At 35.7% G+C, this 24,826-nt stretch overlaps 3 protein-coding genes across 3 annotated transcripts in view; 2 read left to right on the top strand and 1 right to left on the bottom strand.

The window, feature by feature from the left end:
- LOC149422178 (uncharacterized) lies at window positions 1-16,357 on the top strand. Its single transcript, XM_089633641.1, has 9 exons — window positions 1-361; window positions 6,003-6,122; window positions 9,471-9,578; window positions 9,703-9,851; window positions 11,195-11,356; window positions 12,383-12,489; window positions 12,949-13,060; window positions 13,820-13,976; window positions 14,709-16,357. Exons 1-9 carry the CDS (start codon window positions 203-205, stop codon window positions 14,907-14,909), a joined length of 1,275 nt encoding a protein of 424 aa, XP_089489767.1. The 5' UTR covers window positions 1-202; the 3' UTR covers window positions 14,910-16,357.
- The window catches only part of LOC149422179 (uncharacterized), a 21,324-nt gene continuing 3,840 nt past the window's right edge, over window positions 7,343-24,826 (bottom strand). Inside the window, exon 2 of the mRNA XM_089633642.1 lies at window positions 7,343-8,505. Coding sequence (XP_089489768.1) covers window positions 7,616-8,455 — 840 coding nt within the window. The 5' untranslated portion in view covers window positions 8,456-8,505 and the 3' untranslated portion in view covers window positions 7,343-7,615. The remainder of the gene's footprint in view (window positions 8,506-24,826) is intronic.
- Window positions 18,176-24,826, top strand: part of LOC149422180 (beta-alanine transporter-like) — an 8,062-nt gene continuing 1,411 nt past the window's right edge. The window contains exons 1-5 of the mRNA XM_089633546.1: window positions 18,176-18,381; window positions 20,369-20,567; window positions 21,305-21,563; window positions 22,924-23,173; window positions 24,284-24,669. Of these exons, the coding sequence (XP_089489672.1) occupies window positions 18,176-18,381; window positions 20,369-20,567; window positions 21,305-21,563; window positions 22,924-23,173; window positions 24,284-24,669 (1,300 nt within the window). The remainder of the gene's footprint in view (window positions 18,382-20,368; window positions 20,568-21,304; window positions 21,564-22,923; window positions 23,174-24,283; window positions 24,670-24,826) is intronic.

Here is a 24,826-nt window from a genome sequence, read left to right on the forward strand (position 1 = left end):
AGGTGTCATTTACAAAGTGATATCTTTTTGATAAGCCCTCAATCAGAGTGTGTACGTGATATGACACTTGCAGATAACAGACTATCTCATATTGTCTTATAATTCATATTACTGCATTGCTGGTACCGGTAATGTGTATACTTTTAGTAACTAATTGAGAGAGAATAACAATTGTGTTTATAAATTGTCAATACTGTTTGAAATGGTGTTCCTTGTGGTGTTTTGCGCCATATTCATTGTGGCTGCTTGTCTCTTCCTCCGAATCAAAGATCCGCCGCCTATTTTCGGCGTTTATACTCAAAAGGGGAAGTGGTACCCGGTGAAATATGTACTATTCCTGATGATGTACTGTTACAGAAGGGTGAGTAAAAGTTTAAAGCTGTTTGAATAGTAAAAAAACTTAATAATGTATACCCAAAGTGTAAAGCAATAAATAAAACAAACACTCCCAGGCTACACATAACCTGACAATATTTTTAAATCTCCTGCTACCACAACAGTATGCGGAAAACGTTGCTTGTGTCGTGATGGAGGACTCAGCCAGCCGAGGAATTGAACTCATGACGCCTGGGTGGAAAAAAGATGAGATGCCAACTCAGCCACTGACGAGTGTTGGTTAGCACGAAAGGAACTACAGTAATTAAAAGTCTATTACACAGCGCCGCTATATAAATTACCAAATATTATTATTTGTGATCATGCTTTGATTGTTAATACACAACTCACAAATCCATTTGAATGATTTAAAAAGCTTCAATCTCGCAACACTAAACCTGCTATGCCTCAATACAAAGGACTATCCCGTAAAAACCGTGGTTTCAAAAATTCCCCCATTTCTCCAAAAAAGAAATATCCTCACTTATTCGAAGGAGGATTGGACATTGTTCCGCTCCTTTCCATCTTTTTAAAATTCACGTGCTTGACTCCTGATTGGTCACACATTCTGTGGTCTAGAAGTGGGAACTTATTTTTATTTTTCAGCTGTCCCTCTTTAAACAAATATCATCTCTTCTATCAAGCCTTATCTAAAATTGCCTCCCCTCTATTCAAAATCTCATCTCTTCCAAGTCTGAATTCGACTCCAATCTTCCATATAATTTTGAAATTTGCACATTTAAACAAAATTGAAATATAAATTCACCTTCCCTCTCTCCATAATTTGAAATGTGGCCGAGAACACCCTTGAAGGGTGAAAGCCAGAAACAAAAAATCTCACAACACCTGTTAATATGCTATGGTACAAAAGAGAACTGTATTTCGCAATTTTCGGAAATGGTCTTACAACAATAATAGTATCTCGAAAGGGTGCTTTTATAATGGCACAGGACGGCATGCCGTCATACCGTCCCCGTGGAAGCAAAATGTATAGGTTTGTATGAAAATGCTTTTAATTTATCAGTAACGGCATGCACATGGACATTGTAGCCGTGGTAATTATAAAAACGCCCAATGCCTTCTAAAAGCACAAAATCACCACCGGTTTTTGTTATGTAAGTAGTAGTAAAAATGACACTACTTTAAAATATCTAAGATATCGTAAACAATAACTGTCAGATTTGATTGATGTTTTTAAATAATTGCAAATGGTTGAATGATTTGAGATTATTACGGCAAAAAGTATTATCATGATTAATTTTTAGGTTATTATTCCATGATGTACTTCCACTTTAGCCAAAGTTTTCGGGCAGATATGGCTGTCCGAAACGTTATAACCCAAAAATTAATCACTACAAATGTATGGGTATGGCTCTATTAAAATATTAAATTAAAAAATCAACAATAGATACAAACCTCTATTACAATATTTACAAAAAACTTTAGAAAAATGGTGGTTGCTGCGATGGAATTTGAAATTCTGGATATTCCACTCACCGGACTACGGCTCCAATTACTGAGTTCCCAACATACCCCAAACTGGGGATGCCGGAATCCTACTGAGATAGTTCAGACTCTTGTGTAGTAATAACTAGGACACGGCAACGCCAGTGCCATACTCTAGGGAAAAATAACTTTATTTAACACAATAAAAAATGCTTATTTTTAACATGTTTTAGCATGGTTTTGCATGTGAGTGGTCGAGTATGTTGTCGACAATAAAAGTTTATTGACTTATTATAAATAGCAGCAATAGTGCAGTTTATATTGGGGATATCCTTCAACTACGGACACTGTACAAATCACAGTGCACCCCCTGTTGAATTTAGCAGCCTCCTCTGGTCTGAAGAACGAAAATACTCTTTGCGGAAATAGGGATAGTTTGATAGCTTCCCCGATTTTAACAAACGGATTAAAATCTGAAGACTTCTTGTGGCTTACATTATCCAGCTGCAGAAACTACACTGTGATTAAAACGAATTTAACCCATTAAATAATAATTTAAATTTTTTGCCTTTAATAATGACCGGCTCTGGAATTCTTCATTTTGCCACAGCGTTTCCGTGTTCCAGTAATACCATTAAAAAGTTACCTAAGCAAATAGACTTGTGTTTACCGATGAATTAAATGCTGTTTGAATAATAATAATAATAAATATCTTTATTGTGACAAATTTTCAAACTATAACTATAGAAATACATGTAAGACTGTTTTGTGTACATTGGTTTATAAATTAGAAGAGTATATAATTTTATCAATGGAAATTAATATATAAACAGTAGGTAAAATAAATGTAAATAATAGAAATGTTAATGTAGTTATATGTTAAGGTTTATCATAGCCCGCCTCACTAGGCTTAGCCTGTGTTGAGGCAGCTATCCAGTGGCTGATTAACCCTAAGGCAAAGTAGGCACGTGCCTAGGGGCGCCAGTTACAAAGGGGCGCCGGCGGGCGCCCCTAGAATTAAAAAAAATATATATATATAAACTTAATTTTGTAAGTAAGTATGCACCTGCTTACACAATATAAAAGATTATTTACTTCTGTAGAGATGCAGAGCTTCCAAAGCATACTCGCCTTCTTGATTATTCCTCCATGCCTCCATCGCATGATTTTTTAATAGAAGACCGCTCGCTCGTGGATTCGTTCGCGGGCGTTGCTAGATTGCAGGGCAAAGGGCGCAGCGGGGGCAGGGGCCAAGCGGCCGGCACCGGACTTCCGAACGGATGACGGGGTGACAGTCACACTCATCACTTTCAGCTTGGATGTCGCCGGTTACGCGCGCTTCTATTGATTACGTACTCGCAGCGGTATTTGTGTGAATTAATTAGTACATTGCGTTTTAGTTCATTACCCAAATAATGAGTGAATTGAAGAAGAAACCTAGTGGTGCAGCTTATAAAAGGAAGGCTAAGGAAAAAGAAGAAAAAAATCAAAATTTTATAAAGCATACGAAACATATTGAGACATTTTTTTCTAAATTAAAAAGTGATGATTCGGAATTTTCTAACGCAATTCACAGTGCGTCTTCTACCGAGTCTATTCAATGTGAAATTCCTACTAGTTCTAAACAACACGATTTGTCCATGCTGCCTACTCCGTCAGCCGTAGAAGTTGTGCACTTGTAGCAGTCGCAAAATAGACTGTTTATCGTGGGATGTGACCCTAACCCGTAACTTTTCCATTTTTCTTCACTAAAAATATCGTTTTATAAGACAAATAAAACAATGCGTTGCTCTGAAGTACAAAGAAACGACATTTAAAGTTTATTTGTCGTCCTTTTTTATATTAAAAAATTACATTATTTTTATTAGTCACTCAGTCAGCCACATAGCGAGTACACAATGCTGTTCATAAATAAATGCTGTTTAAGTGTAACCAAGACAACACATAAGTGACATTTGAAAAGTGCATAAAATAAAATTCGTAATTTAAACACAAAGGGATCCTAGGCATTTCTAGGTAGGTACTTATTAGTGAGTACTTATTCCTTTACATAAATAATTGATCATTTAAATTTTTTATGTTTTATCAATTATCCCTATTAATATTATAACTGCGAAAGTGTATATGTGTGTGTTTGTATAGGTATATGTTACTTCTTCATGCAAAAAAACTACTGAACCGATTGTGATGAAACTTGGTATGTAAAAAAAAGATAGCTGGCAGTGTTGCCAACGAGGGCGATATATCGCCATTTAGGCTACTCAGAACGAGAATCGGGGCGCTGAAAAAATCTAAAAGGCGACTGGTCGGGCTACTTCAGAGTCAAGTTAAAAACATCAATTTTAAACAATTCTCTAGCCACCCCCCCCCCCATGAATTTTTTTTTTCGGGACAAATTTTATTTTCTTGAAATTCTCTAGCCACCCCCCCCCCCCTCCCACGAAATTTTTATTTTCACGTAAAACCCACCTAACTACAAATTCGGCTACTTTAGGTACTTGTTAAAATTTATAATATGTGGTCGCTAGAGGGGCGCCGATGAGGTGCTTGCCTAGGGCACTCTCAACAGTTAATCCGCCTCTGCAGCTATCTACCAAGTTTATTTATAGTACTATAACGTACCTACAATTATATAAAAATATGAACACTCAATAGTTAGGTAGCATCAATATCAATACATCATTTACCAAGTTCGTTTCTAGTCCTAATAATATACCTACAATTATATGAAAATACATACAATAATTAGGTTGCATCAATGACTGCGAATTTGGATGAGTGCACCGGTAAAGGCCCTATCATTACTTTTAATCCAAATTTTTACGCTATCTTTGAAATTTTTTTGTGAATGACAGGTTTTTATTTTATCAGGAAGAATCACAGACATAGGAATTAATAGACGAGAAGATAAAGGCGAGGGGTAAAATCAACTGTTGAAGAACGAAGGGAGTGAAGATGACTGTGATTCGTCAATAAATCAATCTGACAGTAAATAGGCATCTCGCATTATAATATCACCATTTACTTCTTAAAAGTAAAATCTGCTTTGAATGAATAGACATTTTTACATGGGAGCGCAAATTACTCGCCACGTTATGAACAAATTTGCGAAGTCCAAATTCGGCAAAGTAAGGCAGCTTCTATATTCAGAGTCGTAGTTAGTTTCAGAGTATTTAGTTAAGACACTTTTATAAATGTTCATAATTTACTTCCCAGCAACCAACCAGCTTTGTGTTTCGCGTCCAGACGTTTCTCGATGTGATAGTAACAACTAATTCATATTATACGATGTGAATATGCTTAAAATAAAATAAAATAATGCTTATATATGGAATGTAATACGACAATTGGGTTTATTCTCTTTTTTCGCATCTATTTTTACCAGTTTTCATAGTACAAGTAAACATTTTGCCGTGTTATTTCGTAAAATGGACCGATGATGCCTCGACCATAGTTCGCACAAGAATGATGACGTCACGTTTTCAAATATCACTTGAGGCCGTACGCGAGCCCAGCCGGCTCAATGGAACCGGTATGGGGAGTGGGGATAATACGCTTTTTAATCACTTAGGGCAGGTCTACCTAATATTCATATGTCTATGGGAAGAATGTTATAAAGTCTAGTCGCAAGATATCTAAAATTTCGTTGTCCAAAAGTAGTGTGCGTTACAGGAATTTGAAGTAAGTCTTTGTTATTGCTTCGAGTACAGCGAGTATTAGATCTTTTTTCGTAGTATGTATGTTTATCTGTGTATAGGTGAGTGAGTATTGTTTTTGCGTATGTCTGCCGAACATCAAACACATTCATAATATGAAAGATCAAGTTCGAGTCAGTAATTAGAGGAAGCCTAAGAATTATTTTTATAATAGTTTTCTGTGCCCTTATGATTGGGTATAGTGCAGATGAAGTTCCACCTCCCCATGCTATGATACCATACTCAATAATAGATTGACAGAGTGCAAAATAAACCATTTTCAAGTGTTTTAAGTTGAGGAAGTTTCGTATCGTTCTGAAGAAGTGCATGGTTTTTATATTATGACTTCCACCTTTTGATGTAAGTAAGACTTAAACACAAAAATCACCATTTGGTGTTGGGGAATTTCATTCCCGCTTTGTAACAGATTGTTAACATGTCTGTTTTTATTTTGTTTTAACTTCTGTGCCTTATTTTGCCTTCCAGTGGGTTAATCAAAACAAGGAAGAAGAGCCACAATCCAAAGGAAGCACCGGCCAAGGGGTTAAGTCTCACAACAGGCCCGAGGAAATGGACGTGGCACAGCGCCTTTCTGATCACGCCAAGGTGAGTTACTAAAATAAATATACTTCTCATATTTAACAATAAAACCAACAACAATTTGCAACCTTTCACATCCATGAGAAAAAAGAATTGCATCAGTTCACATCTGCCGTTATGACGGTCACTGTGACGCTTCGTTGAATTCGAAACATTGGCTAAGAAAGGAGGACCCAGCGTAATAATACAAAAATTAATCACAATGGCATCAGTTGTTGGTGACAGGTCAATTTTTTGGTATTTGCATATTATCAATGTATTGTGTTCCTACCCTTTTTTTAATATAGGAGATGGTAGACGTAAGGTTCCCGTGAACACTTAGGCCATAGGCCCATTGTGCTATCTCCCATTTTACTTCATTCCAACAGTAATCCGGTCCCTATAAAAAAAGTTCACCAGGGTTGTCATTAGATATGTGACTATGTCTTCTGGTTCTACAATGTGTCTTCCCAGGTATCCTATATAGAGCCTTGTTCCCAACAGAGCGGGACATTGGCACCAAAAGTGAATTGGAGTCTCTTCATCCTCTTCACATTTCCTGCATCTGTTGGTGTTTTCCACTCCCAATAACTGCATGTGCCTCCTGAGATGGCAGTGTCCCGTTAGTTGTTCTACCAGTTCCCTCAGTGAGTTTCTGTCCATATTGAGTAGTTGTCTGGTTCGCCTTGGGTCTGGCCCGTTTATTGCCCCATTCCGGGTGCCCTTTCCCATTCCTCCCAGTGCCGGGATTTGAGCCACCTTTCAATATGTATTTTAGTGTGCTACTCCTACTTCGATCCCGCAAGTGGTACTTTCGCCCCTTTCCTTGCTAGTCCATTAGCCCGCTCATTGCCCTCAATTTCTTTATGTCTTGGTACCCAAATCAGGGTTATTTTATTTTAACCTACCCTTTCCTTTATGCGAGAAAGCTTCCTTTACGAGAAAGAGACTGAGTTATAATGATTACACCACGCAATATATATATACATAGAAATGCAAATACGTAGTCAATGATAGTGTTCAAATTGTAGACAAAGTGCAGTTGTTTTCTGTCGTGCTTTAGAACGATCAAGAAAGTGCAATGTACAACATTTTTACCTCAATAGGTTTGTTGGTGATAGCCATATTATAAAAACATTTTGTGTAGAAAATGCTATTGATCAAAAAATAATGGAATAAAGGTTTTTAAAGAATCTCAAAATTGGAGAAAGGATTTCAATAAAAATAATAGCCAAATGCATTTTTGTTTTATTTTTTATATTACAAATTTGTACTTTATTATAATACATGTCAAATTAAAAAAAAAATCAGTAAAACTACATTCTAACTACACATACAAATTTAATATTAAATAAAATGTTTTGGTATATACACTAAAAAAATTATTATCGCCAAAACAAAAATTAAAATGAATCATAATATTATTGCTCAATGAAGAAATTGTAAAACCATAAAATTAATTAAAATCAAGACACAAGACACGAGACACAAAAAACATCAGATGTATTCATAAAATAATATCATGGTTCCAAAAATGTTCTCCTTCCCAAAATTCCCTTTTTCGTCTTCAAGTTTTCTAAAATAATTTCATCTGGTGAAGGCACGTCAAATTTGAATACATTCAAAGCGTCATAATATTTAAAATCTATGTGAGGTTTACGCAAGTCTTTAGGGTTCATACAGATGACCTTTCCCATTGTTGACATCTTCTTGTACGAAGCTCTTTTTCTTGATTTTGTTGAGACAAATGCGTTTGTGTCGTAAAATAAGCACGGCAATCTCGGGGTGTCATCCACTACCGGCGGAGCTATGTCCAAATCACATTCAATAAATTCCATTGTTAAGATTTCTTCAATTGCTTCGATGTTGGGAGGTGTTACTTTAGTTACAGCATCAGTTTTGATGATTGTATGAGAGAGATCAATATCCCAGTCATCTTCATGTTCCTGCGTCGGTTTTTTAAATTCTTCCTTTTCACTTGAGCCGGTGCTAAACGATAAACTACCTTTGTTTCTTTCGTCGATGTTTCTTTGTGGAATATTGATGGGGGAGGATCGGATATGCAGCTTAGAAACGAGGTTCTCGAGGCCACCATTCTTGCTTCCTTTGATATTTGAAAAGTTTGGAATGACGAACTTGCCTTCTGAAGGGTTAATGGTCAGGTTATTTGATGGACTCTTTGAGAGTTGGCTGGCGAGGTATTGATTGGCGAAGGCCATGAGGGAGGAGCCATTGTTGGGTTGCGGGGGGGATATTTCGACTTTCTTGGCTGCAGAATCCAAGTGGTTCTGCATCAAGGAAAACAGAGAGGAATGCGTCACGACTGGCGCGCTACTATTACTTGCGTTTGATTCCTCCATGACTTTTTCTTCAATTGGCCCCTCTGCTTGTTTGTTGTCAAAATTTTAATCTGAAAATGAAAATAAAAGAAGAATTAATATGCTGCTAAATTAACGCAATAAGATAACTTAGAATCAAAATCTTCACAGTTTTCTACGCACTAAAATGCAACTTTACGTATAGGCTACCTGATTTATGCACATGGTATTTATACTGTAACAATGTAATACATTGTATTTTATGTACATAATATTGCCTAGATAAGAATTTGTAGTGACTCATATTGTGTATTGACTTAAAATATTATGTTGCTAAAATAAGAAATATATTTTTTGTATGAATAATCTTCCTAATCTTGTTTGTACAGTGATTTGATCAATAAATAATTTAATCTATAAAACTTAAAATATCTATAAAAATAAAAATATTAATAAAAATGTAATTGTTTGTTCAAAATCTTAAATCTACGACAGATCTTCACCGATTGCTTTGAAATGTTGACACAACGTTATATTCGAATACGCGTGTGTTTTTATATACGTTTATTATATAGATGTCACCTGTGACGGTAAAAACATGATTTTTTTTAAACAGCGTCATCTGTTGGACGTAAGAGCAACATGCGCTATTTTTTCTCTATCTGCACAGACTGATTAAACCACAGCTAGTACTTAAATAAAATTATATTTATCGGTAAGCTGTAAGAAACTGCTGCTAATTTAATAGTTTACTATTCAAAGAAAAGCGTTTTTTTCACTCGATGATGAATAACTCTAAAAATAAAACATTGGATTGAATCACCGATACAATACATGTATGCCTTTCTTGAAAGAATTGAGTTTGTAGTGAAAACAGATAATTCACCTTGATATATGTGAAAGCATAACGTGCTAAAAGTGTTAATAATGAAATTAGTGCCATCTATGAAAGAGCATATTATAAATTCTTTTTGGTATATCCTTAATCTGGAAACTCAAAGAATTTTCAAAAGAAATATGTCGCTAATATTTGATCATAATGGTGTTTGTTTTTTAGGCATTTGATGCGGCATTTTTCATAGGAGCCAATGAAGAGGGGTTCTATGTTGTGGCCGGGTGCGAGAGAAGACCCATGGGAGTTATTGCCGGAGTCTTCTACATTATTGTTCGTAAATAAATACCGTAATTTCGAATAAATATAATTATAAAATGAAATCATCAGGAAACAGCTAATAAATAAACTTCTGTAGATAGATTTAATTAATTATTTGATGGGAATATTTCCCCAGGTTCCCGGGAAGGGAGTGCTGTGCGGTGCGAAGATCCCCGACACAATGTTGTTTGGAGCACATGTGGATGAGTTTGGGGCAGAGGGACTGATGCTAACTCCCGTGGAACCAATGAAGAAATGGAATATCTCGTACAATGGAAAGATGTGGTAAGTTTTATGTACATAGTAACTAATAGGATCCCGTTTTTCATAACTTGTGTAATATCATCCTTGAATAAGAACTAGGACCTGAATCTAGCGCAATAACTTCATTACAGGGGTAGGCAGATTGGATAGAATGCCAAGCAACTTCTTGGCACACACTCCGTGCTTCATTAATTGATACTTCTTTTATTTATTTATTTAAAAGAAACAGCTTTTATAATACAAAGAATTATAATACAATTATAGTAAATAGAATTATAATAAATAGAATTATAATAGAAGAATTATAATACAGAATAGATATGATGTTAAATAAAGTTACAAAAATAGTTTCTTATTTTGCTTTAAAACTATGTAATAAGGTGAGAGCGAGAGAAAAGGAATATAGGATAAGGATAGGAGATGCACCCAATACATTCTACACGCAGTACCCGCATGTACTGATTTATGATTGTAGGCATTCCTTCAATATTCTGGGTTACTGTTAAGAATGTCGATTCTTGAAATTGTGGGCTATACCATGTTATTATTATTTTTTATAAGGTTAATTTTATTTTCTTAAACTCACTTTTATAGTTTTGTTCTCATACATATATAATTTTATACCGATTCTTGACATTTATGACCTAACTCTTTTTTGAATATGAATACAGCACAAGAGTCCCAACTGCTTCTAACCATTTGGATCCAGTGAGACTATGACATCCCCAATTGGGGTATTTTGTGAGGCTCAAGATAGTGGGGGCGGGGAGGAAATGGGGAAGACTTGGAAGGTGGGGAAGTACCTGGCTATTCAGATCTGGTCATCAAATATGGCTAAAGTCATTTCAAGCAACGTTTCAGTTCTGAATGGTGGTCTTATACTAGGGCGATTCTGAGAGTGTCTTCCACTCTGAAACGAGCCGCAAATTATCTTATATTATTTTGAATGATTAAATTGTGAAATAATATCACACCGCGATTTGAACCCGCGACCTTCGGATTGCTAGTCTAGAGTATTACCCTTCCACAACGGAGGCCGTCAACTCTTATAGAATTTAATTCATCCTCCTCCTATTTGTAGAAATTTGGCTTTTGAGCAATCATACAGTTACAGCTTGACACAGGCAGTTAAAGAGGAACTAGTAAATCAAAAAACTTTTAAAATCTGTACTATTTTTTTGTTTGTGCCCGCAAAATCTACACTAGCAAATCCACAGAGTGCAAAGATTAATGTGTCAAGTTATAAGTTGATGAATAATTGAGGGTTGATGATTTTAAAGCCGCTATTTTTTTTAAAGGTGTTTAAGCAGTCCAAGGTATTAGCATATTGTGACTTCTATGACTAATTATGTTTTTACTGTCAGGTATCAGTCGGATCCCACCAAAACAATTGAGGTGTCATTTGAAGCGGAATGGACGGCCACCAGCAAGTACTTTGACTACGACACAGACCTTGACGCTCGCTGCATCACTCGGGCCATCGCCAAGGAGCCCTGGTCCAAGAAGTACTTCAAGGACTTAGAAGTGTAAGTACACAGTCTTTTGAGGCCTTATAAGTGTAAATACACAGTCTTCTCAAGGACTTATAAATGTAAGTACACAGTCTTTTCAAGGACTTATAAGTGTAAGTACAGTCTTTTTAAGGACTTGGAAGTGTAAGTCATCCATAGCTCAGAATTGGAGGGCAAGTATTATGTTTTATATCAAATCCAACTCCACGTCCACTCGCTTGCCCGCGACCACAATACTGGCATTCCGCGTAAATACCTTAAAGCAGCATAGTCCAAATAAATGGACTTGCGATTGCGCGTAAAATCCCTCCCAAGTTACTCTTCTATTTATTTTTTAGTATTTTTTTATATTATAAATAAAACTTCTTTCCGTATAATCACCGAGTTAGCCTATCTTTTATAAAAGATTTTACAGTTGCAGCACTGACATTTATTGACTGTCAATATTTATTTATTTATGTTTCAATAGTTTTTTTTTTTGTTTCCGACGATTAGAAAGTAAATTTTTTTATATATTCTTTTATTTTTTATATTAACTTTATATGTTTAATTGTTACTTATTCTTTGCCACTTTTATTAGTATAGAAATTAATAAAATATAATGAACATTTTTAGACATAACTGAATCTTGTTTCAACGCGGTCACTTGTTTGTTTACATAAAAAAATAAGTTAATAATTATTTATATTACAGCATCGAGTTTATATAAACATAGTTTGCTTATTAATTTGATACCAAAAACATAAGAATTGATTAATTTGTGAGATTACACTCGCGAAAATAACAACTTTTGAAAAGTATTATTTTCGCATTGTCAGTTGACATAAAGCCCGTACAGCACTTTAATTCAACAGAATATTTTGTGTAAATTTATAATTTTTACTTGCTACTTATATAATTTTTCCGTACTATTATCATTCTCTAATGCATTTGAGATGGTTTCAAAATAAAGAACAAGTTGTAAAAACAACCCATTCTCATCCGGATGTCAGGCATGTATTATAACATTATATTAACACTGATTTATTTTTTGGTTTTTAGAGCACACCAATCTCACTACGAACAGTTTGGAAACATGAAGGCTAAATTTAATATTGAGAAAGAATCATTTGAAGTTAGTTTGGACTCTTTCAGAGATCACAGTTATGGTAAGACATCATTATTAATTATCAAACATACTAATTTAGGTTGTCTGTGCTGCGCGTTAGTCCTGGGTAAAATCTGGTTCAATGAACTGAAATTTGCTTTGAATTTAAGTTACATTTTCAATGTTGGAACTGATTGTGTGAAGAATTCAGACAAGCAATAAAACAACCCATATAATAATAAAATATTTGAACAGAAAATTATTTTAATTGTCTTTTCTAAAATTGTAATTATAATATATGTGTAACAGTAACATTTTTGTTGTGTATACATAACACTAAATTAATTAGTTATTTGTGTAATGGTTACGATATTTGACTTCCACGCAGTTGATCGGGGTTCAATTTTCGGTCATGGAAATTATTTTTTTTCACTTTTTTTTTAATGTGATTTTTCACGGATTTTCAATAATTTTGAAATGCTAATGATGCCCTCTTCACAGTTTGGTTTGATCTTTCCAGGTAACAAGAGGGATTGGGAGTTGATGCATCGCTACGCTTTCCACCACATTTTCTTGGAGGACAAAACCAAGATCGCAATCGGGGTTGTCTGCCAACCTTGCACGGGATCAGCGTAAGTTAAACATAAAATATTTTTTCTCTAATTATTGAAACAAATCAAGGAATATGAAATAGAACAAGACACAGAAAATAAAAATATGTGTCATGACCGAGACTTTAACCAACCAACTGGAGCCTATGTTTGGTAGACTATGGCCTCTCCAAATGAGGTATTTTCCGAGGCTGAAGGTAGTTGAGAGGGGAAGAGGAAGATGGGGAAAAACCTGTTTTTTTACATGAACTACATATAGGACACCTTGTGGAAAATAATTTCTCTCAAGTCCAATGTCATCTTTGGGAATGCTGGGTGGAGGGTCTTGTTGAGGAGAGGAAGGAATGAACATGGGTCTTGAAAATACCACATTGTAGGAGGGAGAAAACACAGAGGCCGGCAAATGATTCCACAGCTGAGCTGTTGAACTCAAGAACGAGCCATAGAAAGACGCATTCTCATGTGACTAAATGTTGAGTGCGCCTTTTTTGTGTTTCCCGGCTATGCACCGGTGCTGAAGGGATCAATGACGCTAGTTCCTCAGAGAATCTTCCATCTAAAACACTAGTAGAACAAGGACAGCATTCAAGATCCAAGGAACAAGGACCTTTAGTACATAGATGGTGTCCTCAGGCCTCCATACCTGACCATCCACTCTCAAGAATGGTACACATTAAGCTAAATTAAAGCAGCATTATAATTGCAACGTTGGTCAACTCCTTTGAATTGTTTATGACAAAACCCAACATCTTTGTGACTGATTTGTGATGATGGTTATAGCCTAGAGTTGGGATTCCTGTGGACCCCAGAGCACGGGGGCCAGAACGTACCCGTGGAGTGGTGTGACTTGGAGCTCTACAAGCACGGCGAGAATGGCACTGCACCAACAGACTACGCCTTCAGATTCAAGGCGGGCCAAGACGAATACACCGTACAGGTAAACTATATAATATGTAAAAACATTTGGCCATTGTTTTCAAAACTCGTTATGTTGAACGATGACAATAGATATAGTTTCATAAATATTGTAATAAAAATCAGTTTTGTTATTAAATTTGATAGAGAAGCAAATTCCGCCTATGCTTAGTTCACAATACTACCACTAGATATCGCACACAGCGGCAAATAAGCAATACCAGACAACCGACATCGGTTATATTTTTAATGAAATACTGCCTATTTCCAATAGTTTCGATGTGCCACAAAGAGTCAAAACTCGTCAAAAGTTTTTGTCTCTCCTTCACAATTAGGTTTTTGGTATTTGTGGTTATTTTCTACAAACGTATAATAACTTTGGGAACGTTTTCGCCAGCAACAGTGATAGGCAGATTGAGGAAAATGCTGGAGAAGGATTTATTAATGTAGATATCGAAGAAGCCCAGATTAAATGAAGGAGTGGAGACGTATGCCGATAGCTTGTGCAAATGTGTCCGATTTTACACGTCACAAGAACAAGTTAGATAAATGACCCGTTTTCATGCCCACAAAAATTAGTGTTCAGCTTTTTTCTGCCGAATTTCAGTGTACAGGGGATCAATTCTGCACTTTGTTCATTGCATATCGATACACATTAGTTGTAATTTCAAGAAAAATTTTACAAGGAAGATAATAACTGCATTGCACAATCTAAACTTTGATTTATAAGATAAAAATTGTTATTTCTATCTAGGTGGACGTGGTTCATCAATCTGTGCACTATGTGAGCCCACACTGGGACGCCCGCATGGTGGAGCGCTTCGCCAAGTTCACCGTTAACGGAGTGCAGGGTTGGGGAGTCACGGAGTTCCACTACAACAACAAGGGGGGCAGACCCGAGTCGAAGACCAAGGGAGACCCAGACTGGTACCACAGCCTGAGGAAAGACTCCTAATTCTATAAGAGATATACGATATACCACCAACTGGCTCCATTTTAACATCTCACTCTTTCTTATAAAGGTTATCGCACACATGTCAGCTCGGCATCGGATCGGCATCGCCTCACCTAGCTTATCCTGAGGCCTACGATGCTTATTACTGTGCATTGCAGTAAGGAGTTTCATACGAAGAATTCTGAACGGCTCGAGCTGATCTGGTGCCGGGGTATTATGTGTGCGACAACCTTTAAGAGGAACGGTCACGCGGCCCTTTTCATACAAATCTTAAATTTGGATTTGGGGCCAAAATACTTATCCAAAATGAAAATTATTTTTTTTAATCAAAAGGTATAGCAAATGTCTATTATTTGTGTTTTAAATTATAAAATATAGACCATTAGATAATAAAAAATTTCATTATTTTAGAGGCAATTATTTGTGAGTTAATATGAATTTGATGAAATATAAAAAAAAAAATTAATATGATTAAAAAAAAGCATTTCGATGAGCGAAAACTTGAATTCTAAAAGACCAATTTACGTTGGAACACAAATTTGTCATATATAAAATAAAATTGTGCATATCCGTACTAGATATTTGCTATACCTCTTGATTACAAAATGATTTTCAGTTTAGTTGGGTAATTTGGCCTCAAATACAAAAAGTTTTGTATGATAAATGCCGCGCAACCGTTCCCCTTAACAATGCAAATAACGGAAAGAACAGTTTGAACGGAGCTCTCAGCGACAGGAATATAATCCTATTCATACTGGGTGCTTTTCAGCAACAGATTCCAAGATGCACTTTCAATGCAAAGCTTTATTAATTAGTTATTCGTTCTAAGCTACTTCTGAACTCTTGCATTCAATTGTTTTCTGTGTATTGAATGTAAAAACATTCAATTGTTTTCGTATTGGATGTAAAAACAATATTCAATTGTTTTCTTTCTTATAACTTAGTCAGAAGCCTTGAACATGTTTTGAGGGTGAATTCATAATTTAAATTTTTTATATTCAAAATGTTTCCAACTAAGGACGGGTTGTTTCAGAGAATTTGAACAATTCTGCAAAACAACCCATCTTAATAATATGACAAATGATATGGACATTTTTAACATAACTAACTAAAATGATAATTTTAGAATTATCTTTTTTTATCAAATTATATACCATTAAGTAAGTAATTATTGTACGCAACCATTGTTTATTACTAAAAAATTTACAATTTTAGTAATAAACCATTGTTTATTACTAAAATTGTAAATGTTTCATTGGGTGTAAAAATAAAAACAGAGATTAATACTGTGAACTTTACAATAATTCTTTCTCATGTAAATGCTTTTGTTTTTCATTTTAGAAAGTTCAAAATTGAAAGTGTTTTAATGTTTATATAACTCGCTAATAATTTGATTTATAAAATGTTTAAAGTTTGTTTCATTTGTGTTCTATATACTTCTAGTTGTGTATCGGACAGCTGGAATTTGTATGTTATGTTTTTTTTATAATTTATTATAAATTTTTTTTACTAAATAAAATAAATTTAAATATTATCTATTGTTTTAATATCTATCTATCTATCTATATAAATAAAAATGTAACTGTTCGTTTGTTCAAAATCTTAAAGTTCTCCACTGATTGCTTTGAAATTTTGACACAACTTTGCATTCAAATACGCGTGTGTTTTTATATACCTGTATTATATAAATGTCACCTGTGACAAGTAAAAACATTTTTTTTTTTCAACAGCGACATCTGTTGGGCAAACATGCTTTCTTTGAAAAACACAGAGCCTTCCGTTGGACGAAAAAGCAACATACGCTATCATTTCTCTATCTATGAAGGAAAATGTCTGTTTCGGGCAGTCGGCATTTTATTTCTATGCAAATCTACAGTACCTTTCTAAGGTTGATGAAATTTTGCACACTTGACCTTCAAAACAAGAGAAGGTCACTGTCTAAATCTGACTTCGAAAAACTATGTGTAATGCCCGTGCAACGCAATGGAACCCATGCAGAAGAATACTATTATGCTAACATTAATTATTAATTTAATTTAAACGCCCTGATAGGCTTTTACGTGAAGCATATTTTACATGATTTACTACATAACACAGTGCCAACAGAAGATTTTTATTTTTAAAACAACAACAAAATAAATTAACAAAAACTTAAAAACACATGGTACATATATTCCATTTAGATGTATTATTATTATTGAGGTGTGTTATTATAGTCTTCTTTTAACTATATTAAATGCAGAACACATCTACTCATTCTGAATAATACTGAGCAATCTATTATTATAAATTTATTATATCTCCTAAAAAGGGTGTTAATAAATAAATAATAAAATAAGTTATAACGGTTTTACCACATCAGCTCCACCGAGGCGTAGCGAAACGACAACACTTTCAATACATAGAGAGTATTTTTTGGCTGAATAAAATCAACTATATTATGATGGCCTCTGCGGAAAAAGGATAAGACTCTTGACCAGCAATCCGAAGGTCGCGAGTTCAAATCCCGGCGTACATAAATAAATTTTATTTGATTAATTTGTATTATTGCACAATTTAATAATATACAGTATATTTACGGCACGTTCCAGAGTGGAAGATACTCTCAGTATCACCCTGGTGTAAGACCACCATCCAGAATTAAAACGTTGCTTTAAATGGCTTAGCCATGTTCAGTTTACCAGATCTGAATAGCCAGGTATTTATTTCCCCACCTTCTTCCACATCTCCTCCCTTCTCCACTACCTTCAGCCTCACTACATACCCCAAATGGGGATGTCATAGTCTGACTGGCTTCAGACTGTTGGGAGCAGCGTGGTATTCACATAAAAAAATAAATTAAACTAGGTACTTAATTACTGACTTATATACACGAACCACATCAAACCAAGTAAAATAAACTTAAGTACTTGCTACAAAATAAAAATTTGAAATGGGATTTCATTAGTGGACACTGCTTTCTGTACGACCTTACTTCATAATTTCGTTTCCTGATTACTACATACAATCATTCACAATTTCCTCTCGGGGCCAATTTGCCCTGACAATTTCTATCAATTAATAATTCCAGAGTATCTTAATTGAATTATGCCATTCTACTCAATTATCCATTCTAAGGACTCCCAAAGGATTTACATTTGGACATCAGTCACTCCGTGTCATCACATCACAGAGGCCATCATCAAACCACCAAAACATGTGACTGGACTTGGACAGAGAGAATTCAAAGGAGAATTTCCGATTGAAAGATTTCGATAAATTTAGTGATGGATTTTGACTCGATCTTGGCGGATGTTGGAGAATTTGGCCGGTATCAAAAGCTGGTAATCTATTTGGTATTACTGCCGGCCGTTTTGCCGTGTGGTTTCCATGCCTACGCCCAACTCTTCATGGCGGCCAGACCTGATCACTGGTGCCGGATTCCCGAGTTGGAGCGATGGGATGACAATATGCATCTCGTTAAAAATATAAGGTAGGTGATTTTATCTATATATGATAAATATGGCCTTCTACGGACGTAGGCTAATGAAGCAGCGCAAGACAGGGAAGCATGGAGGTGGAGGCGCCTTGTCGTGGCGATGGGTCCCTGACCCGAATAGGAGAAAGGGAAGAAGGTGAGATGAGATATACAGGGTGTCCGGGGGTAAAGTGCACAAACTCCGGGAGATGATTCTACATGATGGTAGAAGTAAAAAAAAAAATTCTAAATTCTGTTGTTTTTTCCCAAACAAAAATATTTTTCCATTGATTTATTATTTGCTCAATACAAACAATTCAACTTTTGTACCTGAAAACTACCTTAAAATTTCTAAAAAAGTTATTTATCTTTTCATGTAGAATCGCCTTCCAAAGTTTGTGCACTTTACCCCCGAACACCCTGTTTAAGTAGATTTCAATTCAATTCTAAAGATTTTATTCTCAATAATGAAATGAGAGTGTTATTCTAAATAATAAATCTTCGTTAAACACTTCACAGAATTGAACATCAAATTTCAAAATTCTATGAAAGTCCTATTCAAATTCTGTTATTATTTCATCATGGGTTTGTTTTACGTTTGGATATTAACAAACTTGAAAAGTACTTTCACAGAACTTGAATATTAACTATTAAATTTGAAGAATTGTTAAAATTCTGTGAAACAACTGTAAGAGCTTTGCAACCTAAATTTGGCTATTTTAACCCTTAGCTGAAGCATATATAATTTTTACGGAATTTTTTATTTCAATAAAAACCACATTTTATTAAATATTCATTTTCGTAATTTTAAGAGTACAATACTGTTTTAGTTATTCGTCGCTTGATTATCCGACAACTACTATAATTCGCTATTATTTTTACTAGTTGAAAGCATACAATCAAGCTCTATCTCGCCTGCATTTGTGTGTCAAATTCAGTTGTCCGCCACGTGCCTAGACTCGAGGGCCAAGATTTGTACACTAACGGTTTGGCTTATCTTACTATTACACACTCTTTGTCTACCATACCACCGTCTATAGTAATCTCAGAGAGAGGTCATACTTGACGTCATCATTCTAGTATCTTCTGTCTTTTTCGTTTTCATACGAGACGAGAAGGAAGTGGACGATTCATCTCGAAGCCATCTCGTAAGCTTATAAATGACCATAACTTTAAACCAAAAAACGGTTTGGAGAAATTACAAAAGATCGATAGCGGTGTTCATTTGTTTTTATGAAATACCAGTAAATTTTTGCATGTACAAACTGTAATACGCCGCTTTCGGATTAGTGAGAGAGCACTGACTACATACTATACTATTTTAATCTTGTCGACACTGCGGTCTGTTCTCAATTGTATTACGTCCGAGAATATTTTTGAGTTATGAAAATCACTATTTTGAATAATATATATTTGGAACTCAATTATTTTCAACTCCAAAGGCTGTGTGAGGCCTCACTATTGACGGAGGCTACTGAAGTAGTGCAGGACAAGGGCAAGAAAATATATGCATATATTTGGAACACGAGTGGAACTGGAGCAAAACAATAACAAAAAATGGTCTGCTCATAAATTACAAATAATTTTTTTTAATTTTTTTCTTCATATGAAGCGGTTACTTTGTGATGTGACATTATAATTTAAAATTAAACAATAACTTTGTAAACATCACTTATAGGTAAATACTTAATGTCGACCGGGTTTCGCTACAACCGTAGCTTCATCAGGACAGTATAATACTAAACATCTAAAATATAAATTAACATGTGTTGATATCACGGTAAGTAGACGGTCTGAGCTACAGTGGAAGAGGTAGGGATAGGTGGGAGATTGAGATGCGAGTGCTCTTTGTCAATAGGGAACAATCTGAGTATAGGGCTTTTATTTAGGTTTATTTGGTTGTTGATGACTTTGCTATTGACGTTTTTGGCTTTCCTTAACTCTAGCGCCTCTAAGTTATCAATTTTATTATTATTGTTATTAATTTTTTTTAAATTTGCAGTATTCCCAAAGAGTATCGCGATGGGGTGATACGTTTTTCGGAGTGCCAGATGTATGACTTCGACTACAAAGAACTCCTGGAGAACTACACTTCTCTGGAGGATATCAGCGACAACCTTCCTGATGTGAGGGACAAAGTGAGCTGTAAGCACGGCTGGAAGTATAACAAGACGTTGTACGAAAACACCGTCATTATGGAAGTAAGTTACATTGACCCTAGGAACCCATAGAAAGGCAAAAACATTAAAACATAATTCTGGCAGAATAAATTGTGTGACAAATTTGTAAAATCATTTAGGAATTTTAATTATGCGAACTGAACTATGAACCTTTTTCATTCCATGTAATAGAATTATAATAATAATATTTGGCTAATTTATATAGCGCCGTTTTCGTGAAAAATCACCTCAAGAATCACCTCGAGAATCACCTTAAAATGAAATTATATGAAAAATCGCAAAGAAAGCATCAAATCCCCATGGAAAATATGATTTTTCAACGCTGCTGGGCAATATCAGTAATTTGTTTATATCAATTTATTAATTTTTTATTATAATGTAAAAGCAAATAAGTAAAAGAGCGCGCTTTTGAATACACAAGGTGTCTAAGGGGTAAAGTGCAATAACTTTGGGAGATTCTCCATGATAATACAAGTAAAAAAGATAAATAACTTTGTACGAAATTCGAGAATTACGCCTGAAAGCTTCTAGTTTTGCGACGAAGCACGCGCCTAGTAGGACCACCCGGAGAACTCACAGGTAGACCGGCGCACTTTCCTCGCGAGAAGTTTCCAGGTGTAATGCGCGCTCCCCATACCAGTCTCAACTCAGTGATTTAGACGAATAGGCTACTTTGCTTAGTGTTGAATTAATAACCTTGATGTGAATTTTCATAAAAATTACCCCATGGTAACTATAAATTAATGAATATTTTCCAGTGGGACCTAACATGCCAAAAGGACTTCTACGGTACGTTGGCGCTAATCCTGCTCGGAGTGGGCGGTTTGGTGGGGAACTACATATTTGGATATCTCCAGGACACGCTGGGTCGGAGACCCTCCTTCTTCATTTACCTCTTCATCCAGTGCGTGTTCGGTGTCGCCACTGCCTTCGCCCAGAACTACGTCACGTGGGCCATATACCGGGTGGGGGTGGGCTTCACGGTGCCTGCTATTCTGGCAACACCTTATGTTTTAGGTGAGTACCATTTTTTAGTCTTCTCATTAACCTTTTCACTGCATTCTCGAAACATAGAAAAATGTGTGAGGCAAAAACTCCTTCTCTGTCGTTGTGCGTATATTTGCTTTATAATATTCAAGAGGAACGGCAAAATAACCAACAAACCGAAAAATTATATTTTTAATCAAAAGGTATAGCAAATATCTAGTACAGATACTTCATGTATTTATGTATAAAAAATATCATGATTTTTTAAGCAATTTTGGCAATTATTAGTGAGTTAATGAATTATTAAAAAAATACATATCTATTTCCCATATCTTATATTTCATCATATTTACCATATGATGAAACATAAAATTCAAAACAAATATAAAAATGATTTTAAAAAAAGCATTTTGGTGGGCTTAAATTTAAATTACAAATAACCAATTTATTTTGGAACACAAATTTGCTGTACAGTTAAAAAAACGCATTTTTCACTATTTTAACACAGTAGTTAAGGCAAGATTTTTTTTTAGTAATTACAATTAATTCACAAAAAAATGCTTAAGTTACCTCTAAAAACATGCAAAATTGAATTCTTTAATGATTTTTCTATGTATCATAATTTAAAACACAAATAAATAAAATATCACATATCCATACTAGATATTTTCTATACCTTTTGATAAAAAAAATATTATTCCGTTTGGTTTAGTAATTTAGCCTTAAATCCAAATTAAAGTTTTATATGAAAAAGGCCGCGCAGCTGTTCCTGTAAAGGGTTCATATGATTTCATCACAAATCATTTCCAATTCAAGAAATCTCTCCTTAAATAGCGTTAAAAACAAATCTAGCAATGAAATGAGTACAATCATAGAACAGCATGACAAGCTTTGGCTCTCAGTAAATTACACAGATTTATAAAATTAGGACGGTTCTATCGAGCCCTTTCGAGGCGTAGAGAAATGACAACATGTCCACTTAGACTGAATAAAATCCTCTAGGTACTTAACTACTGAATAACATCCTTCATCCTGTTACTACCGCTGATGAGTTTTGTCCTCCGTTGAACTCCAATATTGCATCATAGAACATAGTCCAAACTTATCTCCTTCTGTTGAACTCGATCGCGTCGTCAGCGATATTGAGAAATTCCTCCGTCTAGGGGATAGACAGCCACAGGTCGTCACATGCATGTGAATCGATACTCGTTTATTGACCTCCTTCGATGCGCTAAAAAGATCAGCACTCGGAGCTAAGAGGTTACAATGACTTATTTTTATATGAATACTGTATCTTCATTGTTTTGATTCTGAATGGTGGTTTTTCACTAGGGCAATACTGAAAGCTTCTAGAGCATTTGGAGGTAATGAATATTATTTTGATTTCCAGCCATCGAGCTGGTAGGCCCCAAGCACCGCACCCTGTGCACCATCGTGTCCAACATCGCCTACTCCGTGGGTCTGGTGCTGCTGGCGGCGGTTGTGTATCTGGTGCGCGAGTGGCGCCGCCTGGCCCTCGCCACCACGCTGCCCTTCGTGGCACTCTTCTGCTTCTGGAAGGCGCTGCCTGAGAGCCCCCGCTGGCTGCTGGCCAACGGGCGCTTTGCAGAGGCCCAGGTCATTCTGCACAAGATGGCAAGGTAATACTTTCATTGCTATTGGTCACAATTTATTGTATTCCAATCTTTTCAATTTCGGGCTATTTCTCCGTATTATTAACCCACACAGAAATGCTGTGGTTTTTTAGCCTTTCAGTCACATGTCAGTTCTATTACATGGTAACTGGTAGAGGGGACATTCTTTTTCATGGTTTGAACCTATCCACATGCCCATAAGAACCCGTTTGTGCACTGTACCAACCCAGCTGTGACTGCACCTGACATAGTTTAATGTGGTTCATGCTTTTCTAGACAACCCACTTCTCTTTCAGTTTAGCTCCTCTAAGGACTGATATTCTGATTATTGACCAAGCATAGTGAAGTTCAGTTTTTTTCGCATTTCGTCTCTCTGTAAATTTGTTTGTACTGTTTCTGTTTCAAGAGAGTAGTCATTTTAATGGTTCAGTAAAGATTATATTTTCAAATGTGAAATAGTTGTGTTCATTAGAACTTTTTTATTTGCATTTTTTCAATATTATGGTACCTACCACGACGGTCCGTGACTTTTCAGTCAGCTAGAGTTGAAAAAGTTGAAAAATATGACATTATTGATGTTGCCGTAACTGAAATTTTACATTTTATATTTTCAAATTTTCAATTTTTTCTATGAAGTTTTTCAAGATTCTTTAGGTTTGGGGAAGTGCAGCATCCCCAAACTGAAAAATTTTCATCCAAAAATGTGAAATTTTGAAAGTGACGTTTGAATAGTGACGTTTTTTTGTACAAATTGCTTTTTTGAAACCATATATATATACTTATACTCCACCACGCGTTGCGATGGTCTGTCTGTGCAAATAGAGAAACAATAGCGCGAGTTGCTTTTACGTCCTATGGATGGCGCTGTTTTTTTTAAAAAAAGCATGTTTTTACCTGTCACAGGTGACATCTATATAATATAGGTATATAAAAACACAAGCGTATTTGAATGCAATGTTGTTACAAAATTTCAAAGCAATAGGTGATGCATATGTTACATATTTTGCAAGGTTAATTACAAAAAATCGTTAAATTTATTGTGCCTTGGGAAGCCCAAATTTGGGTATCAGCTCGAGTGGTTAATATGATAAGAATATTGTGCATTACTATTTCCAGGATCAACGGAAAGACCTTGCCTGCCAACTACATGACCCACCTGAAAGCTCGTTACGAGATAGAGAAACAGAAGCAAGACATGGAGAAGTACAAGGACTACCAATACGGAGTCATGGACCTGTTCCGGACGCCCAATCTCCGCCGGAAGACATTGATCATCACATTCATCTGGTTCACCAACACCAGTGTTTACGTGGGCCTGTCGTACTACGCGCCCGTGCTAGGGGGTGATGAATTCCTGAACTTTTTCCTAGCCGGAGCGGTGGAGCTGCCCACTTATCTGTTCCTGTGGCCGGCCATGGAGCGACTGGGCAGGCGCTGGACGCTGTGCCTGAGCATGGTGGTGGGAGGCACTGCGTGTCTGGCAACATTCTTGGTGCAAAACGGTATTTATTTATCTAAATTTTATTTATTGTTTGTGCCAAGAAGTTCTTAGATATTGTTTTATAGATTTTCGAGAATTCCCGAGTGGCCCTTATTCTTGGATACTTTGACTAAGAACGTAGAAACTAACAGAATTCACAACAAAACTCAAAACATATC

The sequence above is a fragment of the Hesperophylax consimilis genome, chromosome 7 (assembly GCF_061612785.1).
Source record: "Hesperophylax consimilis isolate HC1 chromosome 7, BYU_Hcon_1.0, whole genome shotgun sequence".
Classification (NCBI taxonomy): Eukaryota; Metazoa; Arthropoda; class Insecta; order Trichoptera; family Limnephilidae; genus Hesperophylax; species Hesperophylax consimilis.